The 16,931-nt window shown below is 48.9% G+C and overlaps 1 protein-coding gene across 1 annotated transcript in view; it reads right to left on the bottom strand.

Moving 5' to 3' along the window:
* The window catches only part of LOC143841532 (alpha-2-macroglobulin-like protein 1), a 65,016-nt gene that overhangs the window by 27,495 nt on the left and 20,590 nt on the right, over positions 1 to 16,931 (bottom strand). Inside the window, exons 12-21 of the mRNA XM_077345916.1 lie at positions 16,068 to 16,232; positions 12,921 to 13,154; positions 8,950 to 9,013; positions 8,574 to 8,719; positions 8,202 to 8,354; positions 5,313 to 5,495; positions 3,639 to 3,732; positions 3,247 to 3,385; positions 601 to 826; positions 5 to 131 (exon numbers count right to left, since the gene is read on the bottom strand). Of these exons, the coding sequence (XP_077202031.1) occupies positions 5 to 131; positions 601 to 826; positions 3,247 to 3,385; positions 3,639 to 3,732; positions 5,313 to 5,495; positions 8,202 to 8,354; positions 8,574 to 8,719; positions 8,950 to 9,013; positions 12,921 to 13,154; positions 16,068 to 16,232 (1,531 nt within the window). The remainder of the gene's footprint in view (positions 1 to 4; positions 132 to 600; positions 827 to 3,246; positions 3,386 to 3,638; positions 3,733 to 5,312; positions 5,496 to 8,201; positions 8,355 to 8,573; positions 8,720 to 8,949; positions 9,014 to 12,920; positions 13,155 to 16,067; positions 16,233 to 16,931) is intronic.

Here is a 16,931-nt window from a genome sequence, read left to right as displayed (position 1 = left end):
TCACCCAGCTGAGTCGCCGTCACATTCCAAGAGAAGGTGTGAGCCTCCTCCGCGCAGAGGCAGACGGAGAAGCGGCAGGTCGGGCAGGCCTTCACATCCACTTGCTGTGATTCCGCCAGCCGCACGGTCACCTGGGTACAGACAGGAGGCAGTAGGAGGAGCCTGGGAAACCTGGTGGAGAATCCCACCCCTGGTCCAGGCAAGATGTCTCCCAGAGACTTGGAGGGCTGGTCTGCCACATGCCCACGGTTCACAGGGCTTGGGACAGGTAGGAATGTCTTCCCTGGGCAGCCCAGCTGCTGCTGCATGTCAACACAACCCCCCCCCAAGTCGTTAATCATCATCATCATCATCATCATCATCATCATCATCATCATCATCATCTTTATTCTTGGTGCTCACCCTTCCCGTGAGGCTCAAGGCGTGAGGCTTTCCCGTGAGGCTTTCCCTAAGGGAGGGGGGGCACAGTTCCACCACACAGCAGGCAGCTGGAGACTAGCAAAGGACTGACTGATTTACTGCACACCCGAAAACTTTCCAAAGGTGCCCTCCCAGTGTTTCCCAGCTGCCCTCTTCCGTGCCTGGCAAGGGGTCACTCACCTGGATGCATTCCTTCAGGTAATTGAAGACCGTGGCTTTCAGTTCAAAGGTCTCCCCACGCACTACGGAATAAGGCATCAGCAGGTCCACAAAGAATGGCTGGAAGACCCGGAAGGAGGCTGGTTGGGCGAGGCCGAAGCCAATATCTGCTACACAGAAGGCATCGGCTCTCCACTCTGTGATGGTGTCCGGAGCGGTGAACGATCGAGATGCTTTTCCCTCCTCACTGAAAAAAGGAAAGAGAGCAGACCCCACTAAGGGACGTGGAAACTTTGCCCTGTGGTGGGAGGTCTGGAGGCTTCTGCTACCAAAGCAGACAGGGCTCCAGGCAGTATAGCTACAGCATTGGGTTGGCTCCAAAGATCAGAAGTCCAAGAACCTCATGTTGAGGGGACTGGGCAGAAAAACTGCCATACTGAGATGCTCGTTGCCACACAGAATGTCTCCCTTGAGAGTTTCAGAGGGTAGCTGGTCTGCAGCTGAACAGCCAGACTGGAGTCCAGGAACACCTGAGAGAACAAGCAGTTTCTCAGTGGAACAGGCTTCCTCAGGAGGTGGTGGGTTCTCCATCTTTGGAAATTTTTAAGCAGAGGCTGGATAGCCATCTGGTGGAGAGGCTGATTCTGAGAAGGCTCAAGGGGGTGGCAGCTTACAGTGGATGAGCAGTGAGTGTCCTGCATAGTGCAAAGGGTTGGACTAGATGACCCAGGAGGTCCCTTCCAACTCCATGATTCTGTGATTCTAAGGTTTCCAGGAGAACAAAGTCAGTCCAGCAACACCTTGAAGACCAACCAAGTTTTATTCAGGGAATATGCCAGGGGTGGCCAAATGGTGGCTCTCCAGATGTCCATGGACTACTATTCCCATGAACCCCTGCTGCCCCAGATGTCCATGGCTGTCTGGAGAGCCGCAGTTTCACCTCCCTGATGTAGCTTTTGTATGTAAGCACACTTCTTCACGCCATCATGGCTGCTGACCTGAAGATTTCCTGGGGGTGAGTTTTCAGGCGTCAAAGTCCTCCTGGACTTGGATCTAGCAGGCCTTAGGTTGAGGAAGCATGATAAAGAAATTGATTACAACCTTCTAACTGATCACACAATCATTGAAAATTGGCTTCAGTTCTGCATTGGAGATCACGATCTGATCTCTCTTCCTTTTGTGTATTAAGAAATGCACTTGCATCTTCCTTACTATGGAGGTGGAGGTCACAAAAGGCAGCTCAGCAGACGTTTTTCAATCTAGGCCAGGCAAAGCTACCAGTGCCCTATCTGGCCCCAGAACACCTAGCCATAGTGATCCACACACTGGGCACCTCCAGGCTAGACTTCTGCAACTTAGTCTACGCGGGCCTGCCCTTGACTCTGTTCTGGAAAATACAGTTGGTTCAAAATGCAGCTGCACGGGTCCTCATGAGGACCCCATGGAGAGCACATATTTTACCTGCTCTCCAGCAGCTGCACTGGCTACTGGATGGATTTCAGATCAAGTTCATGGTGTTGGTTTTAACCTTTAAGCCCTTAACACAGTTCAGTACCTGAGGAAACGCTGCTTCGATTTTATAGGCATTTCCACACCTTTTAAACGTAATGAAATACTTACCTTATGTAGTCGTTATATTCCGGCCTCTTCATACGATATTGCCAACATCCAGCGTCTGGGCAGTAACTGGCTGGCTACATCCTCCATTTTAAAGCGCTAGTTGGGGAATTGCATAAAGTGGATTCCCCAACCTATTTAGCGCAAGCTACAGGAGGGCAACCAGCAGGCAAACAGCAGAGGGAACGTATGGAGGCTCAAACGTGCTGCAGGTGCCTGCCTCATCCTGCCCTCGCGGGTACCCGCCTCCCTCTCCCTTGTTCCCAGGGATGGGAATGTAATTTTAAAAATGGCTAACAACCTGGAGCAACGAATAGGCGGACAAGTGTGCAGGCAATGCCAGAAATAATCCCCCCCCCCCAAAGTTGTAACACGAAGCATGACTCTCTAAAATCCCCCCCCAATCAGGAAGGAGATAATTTTTTTTTTAAGTTATATGCATATAGGTGTTTAAATGGAGAACTATGAATTAAAAAAAAATTAGCAGGCATTACGGGACCTTTAAAACATGGAGAAAGGGGACTGGCTGCCTGGATTGATTGGCGGAAGAGAGTCACGTGTAAAGCGTGTTGCTCTCTTCCGCCATTTCCAGCAGCAGTTGTGGAGGCTGAGAAGCGTGAAAAGGCAGCAGATGAAAGTGAGACAGAAAAAAGGTGAGGAGAGGCTTGGAGGTGCGATAATGTCTAGTGCTATGCAATTCAGTTGGCGTAACGCTATTTTTTCTGATGTGCGGAAATGCCCTATGATTCTAACGACCCAGAATGTTGTCCTTAGATCTCACCTGTGTTTGCTCTGGCAAGAAGGCTAACTTCTACCTTGGTAAGGTAGACTTTCATTACAAAAAGGGAAAACGGACTATGGGGATACAGCAAAACCTTCAGTAGCAAAGGCAGTTAAAGCAAGGCAGGAATTATGGTACAGCCTTCTGTCCAGACCCTGCAGTGGAGAAAGGTGCAAATCCTAATATTGCCCTGGCCAGGGGTATCATCCCATGAGGGCCATAACCTGACATTGGGGTTCTCTGCCCAGGATGGTTTGCCTCTGACTCACTTGACTGGCACCAGGTCCCAGATCCAGGTCTCGGGAAAGTACGTCCTGGGTTTGGACATCTCTTTCCCTTTCTTCGGCTTGGAGTCAAGATCCTGGGACACTCGTTCAACGTTGGCAGCTGGTAGAGGTGCGTTAAGGACTGAGGGGAAGAGCAAAAGAAGCATCAGGCAATCAGAAGAGAGATTTGCCCCAATGTGGCCAAGCTGTGGGAGGCCATCATGACAGCCATGCAAAGCCGCCGTCCCCTTCCTGTTGACTCAAGGGACAGAAGGTCAGGCAGGAGGCCTCACAGGCCTGAGTGTCTCCATGGGAATCAGAAAGCCTGGAGAAGAGTCTGGGGAGGGCAACTGAAAAAAAAGAGGCTGTGATTGCTCACTCCATCTGATTCTCACCTCTGGCACTCCCGAAAAGGATCCTTTCATGCTGTAGCTCACAAGAGACGGGCTTTTTAATTCTGGTGTTGGTTAAAATCTTCATTCGCAAGAACTGTGGGGAGCCAGAACAGCAAAAGTCACAAGGGACGGGAAAGAAATTAGCAACCCAAGGAAAGGATGGGCTCACGGGAGACAGGACATCCCAGGCTCAAGTCTCGGGGGGATCTCCAGCGAAAAGGACCCGGTGGCAGGTGATGGGGAAGCCTTTCTACCTGGCACGCCCTGAGGAGCAGCAGCTGGTCAGAAGAGACAAGACTGACTAATGGCCTGACAAAGTATGTTGCAACTTCATGGGACAACAGCACTCGCCTTTGGGCCCAGAGAAGCAACTGCTAAACCCCTCTTTCCCCTGGACCTTTTCTGCACCAGGTCACAGGGCTCGTCCGGTCACAGGGCTAATTTTTGCTTCCGGAAGATGTCGGCCTGGAAAACCATGGGGCAAAGGATGGGCTGTAATATGCCAGGCCTGGGCCTGCCCTAGGCTGGCCGGACATTGTCCAGAAGTGGAAATCAGCCCCACGAGCGGATGAGCGCTGCGCTGGACCGGATTCCTGGTGCAGAAAAGGTCCTGCAATAGTGCCAGACCCAGGAAGCGGAGCAAGAAGCCCAATTCAGTGTCAGCGCCCACCATGCAGTGTCAGAACACCAAGGGTGGCCAAGGTTCAAAAAGGTAGGAGAGCCCTGGTCTAGACACACACACACGATAGTGCACAGCATCCGGTGTTGTCAGCCACTCCAAGACCTTTTCGGAGAGGGGTGGCCTAGAAATCTAAAGAAATAAAGACATCTCAGGCTACAGAATTTGGCTGACAGGGCAGAGGGGAAGGACAAAGGGAAAACTCTTAGGCAAAAGGACCTGAGGGTGACAGGGGTACTCTCAGCCAGTAAAAGGCAGGCCAGTGTCCTGAGAGCTCTCCTGTCTTTGGAGGGTTTCATTCCTCTTGCCAAACTGGGGCCCATTCTGCACATGGAAGATAATGTCCTTTCAATGCACTTTAGAAGTAGATTTTCCTGTTCCGCACAGGAAAATCCAGCTGCAAAAGCACACTGAAAGTGCATTATCCAGTGTGTGCGGAATTGGCTCTGGTTTGCAGTTTGGGAGCTCTACTTGACAGAGCAGTTTTCTTAGACAGCCTGACAGTTGTGGGGTGCATGTGCCAAGCTTGGCCTGGTGCATCACCTGTTTCAGTGAGATCCAGCCACTGTGATCCACGGCTTAGTTACACTTAGACCACACTACTGCAATTCGCTCTACAGAGGTTGGGAGAAGCAGCTAGTGCAGAACGCTGCAGCCAAACTGCAGGCCAGGCCAAGCTATTGGGAGCCTGTGACCCCCCCCCCCCTCCAATCTACACTTGTTACACTGGCTACCAATCCGCTCCTGGGCCCTATTAGTGGTGTTGGTCTTGCCCTTTAAGTAGAAGCGACCCATGAAGGAAACGCTTCTTAGGGCCACATTTAGTTTCAGGGTGCAACAAGGACATCCACATGGACGCTTTCCTGGGAGGGTGCCAGGCTCACTAGGCAAGCCCTGGAGAGAAAGGAGAGGACAGTTCTGAAGACGGATAGTTAAGTGCGACTTGGACTTCCCTAAAGCAAGGAAACCTTGACATGGGAGAAGACACCACTCACCTTGAAGAGACTGTAAACATCTGCCTCATTTTGATACCAGGGAGCCACCTTCAGGGACCGCTTGCGCCTGTGACTCTGACCCGGGCGGAGGAGACATGGGTACGGCTCAAAGTCTTCCAGGCGATAATCAAACCCTCTTCCAGAGATTGTATCTTCGCGATAATAGAAACCGACTTTGAACAGCTGGAAGAGAGAGTGCTGAAATGGGCCACTGATCGAAAGCTCAGAGGTCATGCCACCGTGTGGATGGAGCTCTGAGGCTTGCCCCAACTCTGGTCTACAGGCTTCAGTCTCTCTGAGCTACAGGCCAGAACTTGGGGCTGTGGCTCCATGCTAAGGCGTCTGCTTGGCATGCAGAAGGCCCCAGTGGCTGGAGACAGACTGTGGAGGCTGGTGATGAGGCAGAGGAGGAGGAGGAGGAGGAAGAGGAGTCACAGCGACGCATGAGCAGAAGGGAGCCTCTGGAGCAACCAAGTCAAAGGCAGAGGCAAGACCGAAGTTGCCCAGCTGGCTGTGTGTTATCACTAGGGAACGGAAGATGTCTCTGATTCCTCACAGGATGAGGGCTGAAAGACCTGCACATCCTGCCAGAACCTTCACAGGAGCTCTCCTTATCCCCTGGCCAAGCCTATTCAAGACTGAGGCACGGAGTGCTCAGCCTGGGTGCAAGAAGTTGCCGCCCTGTCCATGTCCGGGCACCTAGGTTCCTGCCCAGCCTGATCCCTTGACTGTGTCTGGCTCTGGACTGACCATGACCTTTTAGAATCATAGAATCATAGAATAATAGTGTTGGACGGGACCTCCTGGGTCATCTAGTCCAACCCCCTGCACTATGCACATACCAATTGCACATCTAGTGTAACCTGCCACCCCTTGAGCCTTCACAAAATCATCCTCTCTGTCAGATGACTATCCAGCCTCTGTTTAAAAATTTCCAAAGATGGAGAACCCACCACTTCCCGAGGAAGCCTGTTCCACTGAGAAACCGTTCTGTCAGGAACTTCTTCCAGATGTTTAGATGGAATTTCTTTTGAATTAATTTCATCCCATTTGTTCTGGTCTGTCCGTCTGGGGCAAGAGAGAACAACTCTGCTCCATCCTCTATATGGCAGCCTTTTAAATACTTGAAGATGGTTATCAAATCCCTTCTCAGTTCTCCTCTCCAGGCTAAATAGACCAAGCTCCCCCAGCCTTTCTTGGTCTCCAAACCTTTCACCATCTTTGTTGCCCTCCTCTGGATACGTTCCAGTTTCTCAACATCCCTCTTCAACTCAGGTGCCCAAAACTGAACTGCTGCCTGCCTTGACCTCTTGGATTGTCCCTGACTATTCTGTATTACCACCTGCCTTTGGACTTCTGGACCATGTAGTGACCCACCTCTGACTGGCTCTTTGGACTCTGGTAACAGACTGCTCTTGTGGCGCAGAGTGGTAAGGCAGCTGTCTGAAAGCTTTGCCCATAAGGCTGGGAGTTCAATCCCAGCAGCCGGCTCAAGGTTGACTCAGCCTTCCATCCTCCCGAGGTCGGTAAAATGAGTACCCAGCTTGCTGGGGGGTAAACGGTCATGACTGGGGAAGGCACTGGCAAACCACCCCGTATTGAGTCTGCCATGAAAACGCTAGAGGGCGTCACCCCAAGGGTCAGACATGACTCGGTGCTTGCACAGGGGATACCTTTACCTTTACCTTTACTAACAGACTGCTCATGTTGTTTATGCTCCCAGCAAGCTGGCCAGGACTTGTGAAGACTCCCACTGTGCTGCTGGCTTCCTGCCATGTCTGATAACTAGAACACTGCCAGCTCCAAGATCAGCACAGCTGAGTACAGCCAGCATCTCTTGACCCCACCCGGCCCCACTGGGAGACAGCCTGGACTTCCAGCCCAGCCAGGGACAGGCCCTCATGCCCAGGTTCAGTCCCCAGCATCTTCAGTTGAAAGGACCAGGCAGTAGAAGATGACCTCAGCAGAAGAAGGTGGGGAGTTGCTGCCAATCTGAGTAGACAAAGCTGACCTGGATGGAATTCAGCACAAGGCAGCTTCAGGTGGGATATCCAGCAGACCTGGGTGGAAGATGGGGGGAGAAGGGAAGAGCCAACTGCTGGGAGGTTGCTTTGTCTAAGATGGCTTCCTTAAACCTATCCAAAGCCTGGAGGATAAAAGGGGATGTTATGAAGAAATGTGATCCTTCCTTCATCTTATAGCCAGAGATGTGATGCCTTTTCTAGACAACTATCATGTGATCCATCTATCCAGGATATCCAGGAGCAGAGAAAACTCAGTATAATTGATCAAGCCGCTTTGGGGGCTCCCATTATTAAAGTGCTGATCTCACCGGAATAATGTCCTCCCGCTGAGGTAGAGAGCAGTCTGTCTCTGATTGGCTGGGTGTGAGGTCAAAGACTTCCTAGTTCCTGGTTGCAAGATTTTTTTTTTTTTTTTAAGGTTTAAGGTGACTGTGCTCCAGAATCCGCACTTCTCGCAGCAGAGATTTGCCTCATTCTATGAGAGGCTGCTGCTGGCTCGGCTTCCCCTCCCCTCCCCACCCGCCTGCTCGCTCACGGCCTCGTGCTCAAGTGCAGATGGGTTTCTGTTTCAAGTCGGGGGCGGGGGGGAGGGAACACAAAGACTCGGGTTCAAATCGATCTGAATTCACCAGGATCGACAGCAGAAAAAAAGCTCCGTGCAGATTCAGCCCAGCTTTGAGATTCCTTTGGGTAGTGAAAAGCGGAGTTTAAACCCAGCTCTTCTTCTTTGATGATCGTGAAGAGGGCAGGCTTCAAATGCCAAGAATCCACCAGGCATCTAGTAAAATCAATCAAACTTTGTCCACAATCCACAGACCGTGGGAAGAATTCATGCAGATGTGATTGGAAGAATGGGCTTTCTCACCTCTTTCAGTTGTATAGATGTTTTTTCTTCATTCATCAATATGACACTCTTGTCCAAAGCTTTAACGGAACACAGAGCTCCGGGGGCAGCATCTACTTGGAGGCTGACCTCCGATCCTGGAAGGCCCTCTTCCTTTGAAAAGCCCACTGACACCTGTACATGTAAAAAGATGAGAGGGTAGTGCTCAGGTGGGACGCCTGAAGGGATAACGGACAAAACAGGTGTATGTGTCCGTGCGTGAGAGGGGGAGGGTGGAGGGGTGGAACTGAAGGGGAAAAAAGAATGTTCTTGGAAACAGGAAAAAGAGGGAGCCCAGATTTGCAGCGGAACGCAAGGTCCGGCCCCCTTGGAGTGCCAAGATTATGCGCCCACCTGATGCCGGAGACACTTCTCTATGGAGAACACATCCACGTCAGCTGCCACCTCGCCATCAGCAAACACGGCGTACAGGAGAAGCCTGGCAGTGGGTGCCAGATCCATGTTCACGGACAGAGTGAGTGTGAAGGTGCCTTTCAGAGCTGGCGGGGAGAGGGGGAGAAAAAATAAAAGGACATGAGCCGTGAAAAATACCGCTCTCTGGGCCTTCCTCCTTCCAGAACAGTGATAAAGCAAAGCAGGCAAGGGACTCCCGCTCTTGCCTTGCAGAGGCTGGGCTGCAGCAACAGTGAGCAAAAGGAATTTGCTGACCTGGCTCTTCCCCCCCACCTAACTCCTTAATTGCCCCTCTCCCAATGGTTCTCCTACTTACTTTCATCCTGGCCAACTGGCACCTCCTTCTGCCCACTGGAAACAATCTTTCCCTTTGACACCACCTGCGGAGAGATGAAGCATCAGGGGCGATGCACACTGTTTTGCAACATTTTAGTTGGTCCTCAGAAAAATTATTATACAACTTCTCGGAATGGATAAATGAAGGAATTCCTTCCCCCTTTATTCCTGAGCAAGACCCTCCATCTACCTGCTGCAATTTCATGGGGGAAAGTTAGTCATTCTTGATTCTAGATCCCCTGGAGCTCTACCTAACATGTGGCATGCAACTACGACTGTTCACACACACCTGTTTCCGCTCTGCTTGTGCAGTCACTCCCCCCTGCACCTCTCCTTTGCACAGCCTATATTTGTGCTGACACCATAGGTTTGGCAACAAGCCCACCAGCAGCCCAGAAACCTGCACATTTCTCTTTTCCTCATCAGGACAAAAAGATCTTTAAAGGCCTAAAAAGTATTGGGGGGGGGGGGGACACAGAGAAGCAAGCTGGACTACATCATTTTGGAAGCATAGCCACAACAGAGGGAGCCTCCACAACGATTCTGAGGCAGAGAAAAACTGGTTTGTTTGGCTCCTGTTAGAAACTGCCCTGAGCCTTCGGGGAGGGTGGTATATAAATTAAATATCCCGCAAGGGAGTGGCGGGATATAAATCTAATAATAATAATAATAATAATAATAATAATTTGTTGTTATGTGCGAAGTCGTGTCCGACCCATCGCGACCCCATGGACAATGATCCTCCAGGCCTTCCTGTCCTCTACCATTCCCCGGAGTCCATTTAAGTTTGCACCTACTGCTTCAGTGACTCCATCCAGCCACCTCATTCTCTGTCGTCCCCTTCTTCTTTTGCCCTCGATCGCTCCCAGCATTAGGCTCTTCTCCAGGGAGTCTTTCCTTCTCATGAGGTGGCCAAAGTATTTGAGTTTCATCTTCAGGATCTGGCCTTCTAAGGAGCAGTCAGGGTTGATCTCCTCTAGGACTGACCGGTTTGTTCGCCTTGCAGTCCAAGGGACTCGCAAGAGTCTTCTCCAGCACCAGAGTTCAAAAGCCTCAATTCTTTGACGCTCGGCCTTCCTTATGGTCCAACTTTCGCAGCCATACATTGCAACTGGGAATACCATAGCCTTGACTAAACGCACTTTTGTTGGCAGGGTGATGTCTCTGCTTTTTAGGATGCTGTCTAGATTTGCCATAGCTTTCCTCCCCAGGAGCAAGCGTCTTTTAATTTCTTTGCTGCAGTCCCCATCTGCAGTGATCTTGGAGCCCAGGAAAATAAAATCTGTCACTATCTCCATTTCTTCCCCATCTATTTGCCAGGAATTGAGAGGGCCGGATGCCATGATCTTTGTTTTCTTGATGTTGAGTTTCAAGCCAACTTTTGCACTCTCCTCCTTCACCCGCATCAACAGGCTCTTTAGTTCCTCTTCACTTTCTGCCATTAGAGTGGTATCATCTGCATATCTGAGGTTGTTGATATTTCTCCCTGCAATCTTGATCCCAATTTGTGACTCCTCTAATCCCGCATTTCTCATGATGTGCTCTGCATACAAGTTAAATAGGCAAGGCGACAGTATACAGCCTTGCCGAACTCCTTTCTCAATTTTGAACCAGTCAGTGATTCCATGTTCAGTTCTCACTGTTGCTTCTTGACCTGCATATAAATTTCTCAAGAGACAAATAAGATGCTCTGGTATTCCCATCTCTTTAAGAACTTGCCACAATTTGTTGTGCTCCACACAATCAAAGGCTTTAGCATAGTCAATGAAGCAGAAGTAGACGTTCTTCTGGTACTCTCTAGCTTTCTCCATGATCCAGCGTATGTTGGCAATTTGATCTCTAGTTCCCCTGCCTCTTCGAAATCCTGCCTGTACTTCTGGAAGTTCTCGGTCCACATATTGCTGGAGCCTAGCTTGTAGGATTTTGAGCATAACTTTGCTAGCATGAGAAATTAGTGCAATGGTGCGGTAGTTTGAACATTCTTTGGCATTGCCCTTCTTTGGGATTGGAATGTAAACTGACCTTTTCCAATCCTGTGGCCATTGTTGAGTTTTCCAAATTTGCTGGCATATTGAGTGTAGCACTTTTACTGCATCGTCTTTTAAGATTTTGAATAGTTCAACTGGAATGCTGTCACCACCACTAGCTTTATTGTTGCTCAGACTTCCTAAGGCCCATTTGACTTCACATTCCAGGATATCTGGCTCCAGGTCAGTAACTACCCCACTGTGGTCATCAGGGATGTTAAGCTCGCTCTTGTATAGTTGTTCTGTATAATTTTGCCACCTTTGTTTAATCTCTTCTGCTTCTGTGAGGTCCCTACCATTTTGGTCCCTTATCATACCCAACTTTGCATGAAAGGTTCTCTTCATATCTCCAATTTTCTTGAAAAGATCTCTGGTCCTCCCCATTCTATTGTTTTCTTCTATTTGTTTGCACTGTTCATTTAAGAAGGCATTCTTATCTCTTCTAGCTTTTCTCTGGAATTCTGCATTCAATTGGGTGTATCTTTCTCTTTCTCCCTTGCCTTTCACTTCCCTTCTCTCCTTAGCTATTTGTAAAGCTTCCTCAGACAACCATTTTGATTTCTTGCATTTCTTTTTCTTTGGGATGGTTTTAGTTGCTACCTCTTGTACAATGTTGCGAACCTCAGTCCATAGTTCTTCAGGCACTCTGTCTATCAGATCTAATTCCTTAAATCTATTTGTCACCTCTACTGTGTATTCGTTGGGGATATGATTTAGTTCATACCTGAGTGGCCTAGTGGTTTTCCCTACTTTCTTCAATTTAAGCCTAAATTTTGCAACAAGAAGCTCATGATCTGAACCACAATCAGCTCCTGGTCTTGTTTTTATTGACTGGATAGAACTTTTCCATCTTTGGCTGCAGAGCACATAGTCAATCTGATTTCTGTGTTGACCGTCTGGTGATGTCCATGTGTAGAGTCGTCTCTTGGGTTGTTGGAAAAGAGTGTTTGCTATGACCATTGTATTTTCTTGACAAAATTCTACCAGCCTGTGCCCTGCTTCATTTTGTACTCCAAGGCCAAACTTGCCTGTTATCCCGGTTATCTTTTGGCTTCCTACTTTAGCATTCCAATCCCCCATGATGATAAGCACATCATTTTTTGGCGTTGCTTCTAGAAGGTGTTGTAGGGCTTCATAGAACTGATCAACTTCATCCTCTTCAGCAGCAGTGGTTGGGGCATAGACCTGGATCACTGTGATGTTGAATGGTTTGCCTTGGATTCGAACTGAGATCATTCTGTCATTTTGGGGATTGTATCCCAAGACTGCTTTTCCTACTCTTTTATTGATTATGAAGGCTACTCCATTTCTTCTGCAAGATTCTTGTCCACAGTAGTATACCTGATGGTCATCTGAATTAAATTCACCCATTCCTGTCCATTTTAGTTCACTGATTCCTAAAATGTCGATGTTCAGTCTTCTCATTTCCTGTTTGACCACGTCCAGCTTACCTTGATTCATGGATCTGACGTTCCAGGTTCCTATGGAATAAAAATCTTTACAGCATCGGACTGTCTTTTCACCACCAGTTACTTCCACAACTGAGCGTCCTTTCGGCTTTGGCCCAGTCGCTTCATTCATTCTGGCGCTACTCGTACTAGCCGTCTGCTCATCCCCAGTAGCATATTGGACACCTTCCGACCTGAGGGGCTCATCTTCCGGCGTCATATCGTTATGCCTATTGGAACTGTCCATAGAGTTTTCATGGCAAAGATACTGGAGTGGTTTGCCATTTCCTTCTCCAGTGGATCACCTTTTGTCAGAGCTCTCAGCTATGACCTGTCCGTCTTGGGTGGCCCTGCACGGTATAGCTCATAGCTTCACTGAACTACGCAAGCCCCCTTGCCACAACAAGGCAGCGATCCTTGAAGGGGGAAATAAGATCAGGAATAATAATAATAAAACATAATAAATAAATACTTGCCAGGTAGTAGAAATCCACGTGGTCATCCTCTGGCCCCAGTTCTCTCCGATCAATGATGTAGTCCACCAAGACTTCCTGATCTTTCCCGCAGGACAGTTCTTCCTCGACATGCTGGATCTCAAGGAAGCTGTTACTCTCAGAGTAGAAGGGCTTGAGCCAGTTGAATGACTGCAGGTGGATCGTCAAAGAAGCCCGAGGATCACTGAAGTTTAGCTTTTCAATTGAATGTCTACCCTAAGGAACAAAAGGCACAGCAGGGACAAGACTTCAATCAGTCAATCAAGGTTTGTTTTAGAAAGACGCCGGGAACTGTTCTGCTGGGGAGAAATGGAAGCATTTCAGGTAGGAAAACATGCCATGCGAATCTTAAAATAGGTATGCTCCTATTTTAAAGAAGTGAGATGAACCAGCAAGGGATCCTGTTCGGAAGAAGAAGAAGAAGAAGAAGAAGAAGAAGAAGAAGAAGAAGAAGAAGAAGAAGAAGAAGAAGAAGAAGAAGAAGAAGAAGAAGAAGAAGAAGAAGAGGAGGAGGAGGAGGAGGAGGAGGAGGAGGAGGAGGAGGAGGAGGAGGAGGAGGAGGAGGAGGAGGAGGAGAAGAAGAAGAAGAAGAAGAAGAAGAAGAAGAAGAAGAAGAAGAAGAAGAAGAAGAGTTGGTTCTTATATGCCGCTTTTCTCTACCCGAAGGAGTCTCAAAGTGGCTTACAGTCGGCTTCCCTTTCCTCTCCCCACAACAGGCACCCTGTGAGGTGGGTGAGGCTGAGAGAGCCCTGATTTCACTGCTCAGTCAGAACAGGTTTATCAGCGCCATAACAAGTCGAAGGCCACCCAGCTCTGCTGCATGTGGGGGAGCGCAGAATCGAACCCAGCATGCCAGATTAGAAGTCCACACTCCTAACCACTACGCCAAACTCGCTCAGGAGCATCTCTGGTCACCAATGATATCACTGTGTCTACGCAGATGTCTCATGGTTTTTCTCCATAGTGAGGTGTATATCCATACGCCAATCAGCCATATCAGGTCCTGCAGTATGAGAAAACAGGATCTCCTCATTCATGATAATCATGATCCATGATAAGTAGCTGTCCAGCCACTGCTTGAAGACTGCCAGTGAGGGGGAGCTCAACATACCCTCCATAGGCCGTTGATTCCACGGCTGAACTACTCTGTGAATATTTCTCCCCCCTGTTCTACACATACAGTATTTGCTGGCATATAAGACTATTTTCCCCCCCTGAAAAACATGCCTCCCAGTGGGGGGGTCGTCTTATACGCCGGGTGCACTTCAGTTGGGATAGACATAGTTGCCCATAGTGGCCCATAGTACTGTATTTTGAGTGGAAATGTTGAGGGGTTGTCTTATACGCCCAGTCGTCTTATACGCCGGCAAATACGGTAGTTTAAAGCAGTGGTCCACAACCTTTTGGCAGCCACGGACCGCTGTGCTGGGGTGGGGGGAGAGGGCGACCCAGGGCAGCGTGTGCAGGTTTGCGTCTCCGGCCATGTGGTAGTTGCTCTGGGTACAAATAGAGTACAGTTGGTCATAGGATGTTGACTGGAATGGATCCTAGGGACCAACTCCTTACACTGGATCCCAATTTCTTTCCAGGAACAATCGCGACCTTCAAAGCCCTATATGGCTTTGGGACCAACATACCTGAAGGACTGCCGACCCCCTCATGAACCTCCGTTATCCACTTTAGTCATTTATGGAGACCTCGGTCATCTGAGGCTAGACGGGTGGACACCTGAGAAAGAGCCTTCCCAATTGTGATGCCAACATTTTGCAACTGCTTTCCCAGGTCCATCTCCCTCTATCATCTGCCAGCACATGAAGACTTATTTGTTTGGTTTGGCCTACTTTCAATCACTGTTACTGGTCCACCACACAGGTTGTGGTGTTGCGTGTGTGAATATGTTTTCATACACTTATTTTACAGATACGTTGTTTGAATGTTGAAATGTTTAACGTTTGCTGCCTTCAGGACTCTGCGTGGGCGGGAAGGCAGCATAAGAATGCTTTAAATAAATGAACATGGCGACCCACAAATCCAAATTTAGTTGGGATGGTGACCCACTTAAAAGAACCAAGCAGAGCATATGCAAACGGGCAAAAGCTCAAAAGCCCGTAGGCCCGCAGGTTGGGAAATGCCAACACAGAGAACAGGAACTGTGGCGTGTCCCAAGGTGAAGCCATGTTGTGGTGCCGCCTCCAACAGCCTGTACTGGCAGAGCTCCCTAGGCAAGCCATGGGTGGGATGCAATCATGGGAGAAGACTTGCTGAGATAATGCAATTCAGGGGTCCCCGACAGGCCCCCTGGGGCACCGTGGTGCTCAAAAATACCTTTCCTTTCACCAAGTGACTTTAGAAAGAGGGTGGCTTGTGTGGGGCTATTGTCCAGCAGGGCTTCTGACTGGCCACTGTTGGACCAACTGGCTGTGCAAACTGAAATAAAGTTGTTTCAACAGCAGCTACTACCACAGTACTAGCTTTATTCTCTTTCACTGGTCTTTTGTGGTGGGTGTGTTTTTAATTACTCCTCTCCTCTGGGCTTCCTATGTGTAGCTGGCTCCACCTCTCACAGCCGCCATTTTGTAGTTGTGCACACCACCCAGTGTCCGAATTCCATAGGTGACCACAGGATCAAAAACTTGGGGAACCCCTGCTCTAGATGATGCACAGAAATGTTCTGTAGTTATTCTAAGAACTGCAGTTTCTGTGTTTATTCTTCCAAGATCAAGCTTTGCTATTACATTTCATGCTTGCTTTAAGAACTAAAAATATCAGGAAAAGTAGCTGCCTTATGGGGCATCCATCCAGTCCTGTCCTAACTTGCAATGGCTCTCCAGGGTCTCAGGCAGAGGTCTTTTGTATCACCTACTGACAGATCATTCTAACTGGAGATCCCAGGGATTGAACCGGAGACTTCCTGTGTGCAAACCAGAGGTTCTTCAGCTGATCCACAGCCCCTCTCAGCCAAGCTGTTGTGATGGCACTATAAGCACAAGTCAACCATTTATGGTCTTTAAAAAGGTATTCTTTCTTGCTGAACATCCCCATGCAGAATATATGCAGCTAGTGCTGATTTTCCCAATTCACCTTTGTCCTGCCACCCTCCTCATGAACATGCCAAGACATTGAACTCACCCGTATGGAAACCAGGGTGTTGTTCCAGTTTGTTGTGTCTAGGGAGAAGTGGACAGACCCGTTCTCATCTGAGACGTACGGATGGTGTGTCTCTACGTCATTGACCTCAACTGTGATGTAGACAGTCTCATTCTGAACAGGTGTCTGACCTGTAGAAACACTCATCTGCAGGAACAAAAGTGAAGCAGGCACTTACTTGAAGTCCAAACTTCTTACCGACCATTGCTTCTCCATGACCGTTTATGCACTGGAGCTTTCATGCCGGGCTGCAGGCTGGAGTTTTAGTTGTGGCAGGTTGCCCCACCTCTTCCGGCACCCACATGGGGGAGCATTTGGCCTGGTGCACCTCATCCACCCCCAATTTGTGCTCCTCCAAGCGAGCTGGGGCAGTGAACAGTCCATGCAGTGAATGACACAATATTTTGTCAAAATTTTGATTGGAAGCAAACAAATGAAACTGCCTCAACCATCCATCCATCCATCCATCCATCCATCCAATTCATTCATTCATTCATTCATTCGTTTGTTCATTCGATTTTTGGCCTGCCACTCCCGAAAGGCTCATGGCGGGTTACAGCATTTAAAAAACCCAATAAAAATTCCCCTAAAAACTATATAAATTGCACAATACCCATACAAAAATCCAAGATACAATTTGGCATTAAAACAGCTAAAAATCTCCCCTAACCAAGACCTTGAGGGGAGGATACGGGAGAATGGAGAATGGATCTCCAGCCGTCAGTAAGATGTTAAAAGAAAGAATCAGGCTCTTGGTCCATCAAAGTCAGTCTCGTCTACACAGACCAGCAGTGGTTCTTCAGAATATGTCTTTCCCATCACCTACTGCCGGAACTTGCAGCTGGA

Source organism: Paroedura picta, chromosome 7 (genome assembly GCF_049243985.1).
Source record: "Paroedura picta isolate Pp20150507F chromosome 7, Ppicta_v3.0, whole genome shotgun sequence".
Classification (NCBI taxonomy): Eukaryota; Metazoa; Chordata; class Lepidosauria; order Squamata; family Gekkonidae; genus Paroedura; species Paroedura picta.
This window is presented reverse-complemented; position numbering and strand designations above follow the sequence as displayed.